This window comes from Protopterus annectens, chromosome 9.part0, assembly GCF_019279795.1.
Source record: "Protopterus annectens isolate FY-2018-M chromosome 9.part0, PAN1.0, whole genome shotgun sequence".
NCBI lineage: Eukaryota > Metazoa > Chordata > Ceratodontiformes > Protopteridae > Protopterus > Protopterus annectens.
In genome coordinates this window covers 630474082-630480081 of record NC_056743.1, presented here as the reverse complement: position 1 = coordinate 630480081, position 6000 = coordinate 630474082, and the positions used below count along the sequence as shown (strand labels likewise).

Here is a 6000-nt window from a genome sequence, read left to right as displayed (position 1 = left end):
CAAAGTTGTATAAAAGTGTAAACATTAAAAAAACTTCAACACATATTTAATTTCAGTCTGCAGCACAAGAAAACTAAACTTATATCTTGGATACTTTGTAAGATTAAAATTATTTCTAAAAATATGTGATTCATAAATGAATATTCCTTCCATATACAGCATTCATGCACAGATCTGTTAAGTGTATTTTGTGTTTTCATTTTACATAGGCATGAAGGAGTTAAATTCTTCATGGAAGTAGAACAAAAGTAGGATATTGTTTTGTGCTATTGTGTATTTTAAGTTCCGTCTGGAGCTGACATTGTCTCAAGCGTAGTTAAGGGTAGCTGGGCCAGTCATATTAGTGACCTCACCCACTTTTCATTCAGCCTTGGACAGGGCTTATCCTGCAATCCAGCTCTCGCTGAGCTTTCTTGTCTCTTCCCACACAGGAACACAGAAGCAGCCCACACATTCAGGAGTTTCGTGGATTATCCATCAACAGGAGGCGTTTGGTATATTTTCCAATTATTCCAATACAGGAAATATTCATGAACATCCTAGAGAGCTGGGGGGTTCCCAACAGGAATGGTGCCTTTATTCTTTTCTTTATTACTGGTATTTCTTCCACACTGTCAAGGTAAGTCATGAAAAAAAGTGATGATTTGTAGTACTTTCTGTTTGTAAATATATACACATATGTATGTGTGTGTGTGTGTGTGTGTGGGGGGGGGTGTATATATATATATATATATATATATATATATATATATATATATATGTGTGTGTGTGTGTGTGTGTGTGTGCAGGCGTGTGTGTGTGCATATATATATATATAAACACACACACACACACAAACACACACACACTCACAGACAGTATTCGAATATGTTTACTAATTTTACTATTCTTCCTTTCCAAGATTAAACTAAACTTTAAAACCTTTTGAGAAGTAGAATAGATTTCTTGTGCTATATCATTCCATTTATGCATGGCAGTCTGCATATGGTCACTGTGGGAATTATATGGTAATATAGCAAGAGTGTGTCAGGAATAGAAGAGATATTTTAGCTAGTAAGTCAAGAGAGTAATACCAACTTAAAATGATTATTTTGTTGGAGTGAGTCATACTTACATTGCAGACATGTTCACAGTAACTAAACTGAAATGAGATGAGCTGATGACAGGATATAACAGCAGCAAATTATTTACATAGTTAAATGTTTACATTTTTTTCCATAACGCTGAACTTCTGCTTTATAGTGGTTTGGTGGTAAACAACTGTCTGTTTCTGATAATGCCATTTATTTTTTTAACCAGTTTTGTGTCTGTCTCCACTACTTCCTCTGTCACTAATAATATCAGCTATAGTTACACCCTACTTACTGATCTGAAAACACACAAATATTCTCTTTTTAAAATGCTCCCTAATCTGTGCACTTAGGTAAAGGCACAACTTTAGCTTTTGTGGAAATTAGAAATATACAGCTAAAAGATTTTTATGCCCTAAGTAAGTAATAGTCACTATTTCCCAATAGAATTAGCACACTGCTTAAAGATGGACAAACTGGCTATAATGGCCCTGGATTACTGAAGACTGTCATGGTTATTTTAATAAGTTATATTGTGAAGTTCAGACACAGCTCAGTGTATGGCAGTTTATTCATTTATTTAACATTTCTTAACAAAGTAAGTGGACTGATCCCAGGACCATTTCAAGCATTACCTGGGAAGACAGGCAAGCAGGCATTACAAATAATAGAAATTTGTATAAAATCAGTAATAACGTATAATAGCATATATATAGATCTGATGCATTAGAAAATTCACATCTAACATACTCATAATGGACTGCATTCCTATTATTCTTCTAGTTCCAAAATGCCAGTATTACCGGCTTTTGGGGGTGGGGGGGGGGTGTAACCACACAAGCTGCTTTATTTTGGTAGTTTATAATGACTGCCAAACCAATAAAAGCTAGTACAGCAATCCTGGTTTATTAAGTACAAAAGCAAGCTTAATAAAGCAGGTGGGTAATAATAACTCATTATCTGCTTTAAAATCCAAATATCACCGGTTATATTAACAGTGTTTTGGCAAGTAACAGCCTTCCCAACTCCATTAAATGTTTTACCACTGACATAGTGCCCCTGGCTTAGTTAAATCCTACTGGTGTACATTCTCTCCACTATAACTAACAACATAGGCATCTTTAGGTACCTGCAATACCCGTGGAGGAAATAGCCCCCTCCCAATCATCCCTGACTATGGGGGGCCCCCACAAAAGTTGCTGCTGATTGGGGAAACGTATTAATTTTTGATTATGCTCTTTAACGTGAAAAGGGCCGTGATATGACCCTGTTATGATAAAGCTGACAATGAAATGAGTGACTGATCTCAGTGCATACCTTGGATTATAAGAAGAGCTGATGCTTCTGATCTACAAGAATGGTTTTCTCTTTCACAGAGTTTTATAAATCCTGGCAGAAAACCAGATACTATAACTCTCAACTTCTTTGCTCAAGGATTCTTAGCAAAGCCAAAGATAATAGCAGAATAAAGGCTCAAAATCAGGAGCATATTTTAAACATTACCCCATTTCACTTAAAAAGTTAATAGAATAACACATTTTGCATCAACATGCATTTTTTTGACAATAAGACGTTTGAAACTCTGAAGTCTGGATTTATTGTCTATCTGTAATCCTGAATAATTTACCAGCATTTCAAACTTTTTATGAGGGACAGAGCAAAATTTTGAGTCAAAATTAGGGGCAGTCTGTGAAGTCAGGGACACTGACAGGAATGCATTACTCCTCAATGAGGTAAATAAAAATGACTTATCCCTGCTGCTGTTGGACGACTGCTAAACAACAGTCACTGATCTGATGTGGCAGTACCAGTGCTGCGCAATATATTGCTTTTTGCTGAAATAAGTACAAAACCAGTATTGCTGTTGCTTAAGCTTTTGTGTCTCTTGGGAGGAAGGGCTCTAATTCGATTTATTGAAGAACTAGATTGTCAGAACTGATACGGTCGATAAACTACATAAAGCACTCATAAACAACACAAACAATATTTTTACAGATGACAAGCCTCCCTACACCCCACACCCCCTGCTAATTATCTACACCAAATCAGAGATTGCACTACAAATTTCCCTGATCCCCACGGTACTGTGAGCTCAGTCAATGTGGTTCAAGGAACCAAACTATTGAACACATAGGTTTCGACAATCTGGTTCTTCAATGAAATGCAATAGACCTTTGTGTGTGTGTGTGTGTGTGTGTGTGTGTGTGTGTGTGTGTGTGTGTGTGTGTGTGTGTGTGTGTGTGTGTGTGTGTGTGTGTGTGTGCACTGTGTGTGTGTGTGTGTGTGTGTGTGTGTGTGTGTGTGTGTGTGTGTGTGTGTGCGTAAACAATGTCACTGATTTGTATCTGTGTACACACCTAACAATGCCAAGAAACATACATTATTCTTCTGGGTTGCAGTAAAAAATGCAGTGAAGAAGTAATTCTATTTCAAAAGTAAGGCGTACAAAATAACAGAGCATTCAGACACTTAGATCGTCTAGGAGACTGAGGGCACCCACACCCCACACTGTATAAATGGATTTTGACTTGGACTTAGTGGTGGCCTGTGCCCTCAACCCCACCTATTCTAAAACCAGCCCTGCTCAGGGGTGTCTACAAAAGGTTTTTTGTAGATTATGTGGGGAGACTGGGGATTGTGTGACCATTACTTCTTTAATTTTCATCACATTCAAACATTAGAAGTGTACAAAGGAGGTCATTGGCTTGTGTTTGGGATGGGGACAGTGTGGCCATTGCTTCCTTGACTTTTCTCACAGACCTCAAAAGTGTACAAAAAAGGTTAATATAGCTCATGTAGAAGCAGTGTACAGTCTAGAAGTAACAAAGTGGAACACATTACTATAATCATTTTTTTTTTTATTTTCCACACAATCACACATCAGGCATGTATACAGGTGGCTGCCTTTGGGTTAGAGGCGAGGAATGAGGAGGTATGCTATGTATATGTATGACAATAGTCACTTGAAATACGTGAATGTGGCCATTTAAACCTCTGCTTTCTTCCTAATACAATACCAGAGGGATGTACAGGCAGTGACTGTCTTTTTGGGGAGTTAGAGCGGAAGCAGTATTCCCAGACAGGATATGTGTATCTTTACAGCAACTGGCTTGTTAGTTTTGAACATAAAGCCTTTGGCACAACTTATGTCTTTCTTGAAAAAAAAAATAAGATTGAAATACTTTTCTTGTGATTTTTGTTTAGGTCACCACTGGATTAAAAGGTTGGGAAAATGCACTAAAATGCATCCCAGGGCATCTGAAACCCTATGGCTTCTGAGAGCCTTGGCCTAACTGAGTTATTTTCAAAATGGTTATTACTGTGCTGTCTTGGTCAGGAAAGGTAGTTGAAAAGATGCAAGGAAAACTAAAACTGAACAGCAACAGGGAATTTCTTTTCTTAATCATGACATTCTTGGATGGAAAGATTGTGTAAAAGAAAAAAAACAACTTTAAAATGCACTTCAGAGCATATATAAAGCTATGACTTTTTTAAAAAAAACTGAAGAGTAAAGCAAAATGTGAGAAAAGGAAGAAAAACATGCTGTGCCGAGCACAAGATGGGGGAGGACAGAGGGCAGCACTGGAGGATGTGTGTGTGGAGGGGGGGGAGTAAAACAGTAGGCAGTGCCTAGGGTGCCATTTAACCCAAGTCCAGCCCTGTAAATAGAAATGTTATAATATATCATTATTGCGACTAAATGTGAGTATCTGTGAATGTCCATTTGTGAGATGGGTCAACATATTGTGGTACACAGGCCTGTCGTAATATAAGCGCTTTGTAGCTACAGCTCAGTCTGTGCATACTACTCGTAAAACTTTGCACTTACTTAGAAGGGGTGTCAGTGACAGGTTGATACTTAGACTGGAAATGCCTAGGGAGGCCCCCAAAATGCTAACAGCAGCCTTGCATACCAGCTCTAAAGTGATATAATGAAAAGGACAGCAGTGTTATACTACCTCTTCATGTCAATGGTATTACTAATAGTGATGTACATGCTGTATCAGGGTACATTTAAGTAAAGTGCTATACAATTATATACAATGATACAACATAATGGCAGTAGGGCAGTAACATATTTCTTATTTGTTCATACATTTATATTAAGCTGATGGAATTTATGACACCCACAGTCGATCTGTGCCTCTGAAACCATTATACTACTAGTCCTAGGTGATGCAAACAGCACATGATAGCTCCTAAAAGGTTTGCAGCACTCTTTCCCCAAGCTATGCACAAAACATTAGCTTATTACTTTTATCACAAAAGGTAGTTTAAGCAATTGACTCCTTGTAAGGAGTCCTTTCCGTTCCAAGCAAATCTGCCATCCATGTAGTTGTTTCTAAATCTCTTTGTACTTCCCGTGATTGCATTACCTCAGCTGTGTCTGAAAACAGTCAGTTATGATAAGTGTACTACCCCGGATAACAAAGAAAAATAAATAAATAAATGCATGCAGTTCAACAAAATAAGTTTTTGGCAGCTGTTCTAGTTTCCTTCTGCATTCAAAGCAAGATATTAGCTGAATTACTAAACCCATCTAAGTAGGTTGGAGATATGAATGCAGTATTTGAGTATGTGCGCAAGTGTGTGTGTGTGTGTGTATGTGTGTGTGCACGCACACATGCATACGTGTTCATCGTTCACAGGACTCGAATTCCATGCAGGATGACTTCTCTGCATTATGCCCCCTGAGTGACAGAAGAAAATCTGTCTCCCTCCAGAACTCTGAACTGTATAATGAAAATATCAAAAAATTAATGAATGCAGGAGGTATAAGAAAACAGATCATGGTCTACCTTCATTTGTTTTAATTTATGATTCCCATTAAGTAATAATTTCACTCTTAGGAGAGGAATAGTAGAAGAATATCTCAAAATCACCATCCGATTCCCCTAGAACCTGTCTAAGTTACTTACAAAATTCCTAA

General features: G+C 37.7%; 1 protein-coding gene across 1 annotated transcript in view; it reads left to right on the top strand.

The window, feature by feature from the left end:
• Window positions 1–309: 309 nt before the first annotated feature.
• Window positions 310–6000, top strand: part of NOTCH4 (notch receptor 4) — a 563400-nt gene continuing 557709 nt past the window's right edge. Inside the window, exon 1 of the mRNA XM_044083199.1 lies at window positions 310–619. Within this exon, the coding sequence (XP_043939134.1) occupies window positions 568–619 (52 nt within the window). The 5' untranslated portion in view covers window positions 310–567. The remainder of the gene's footprint in view (window positions 620–6000) is intronic.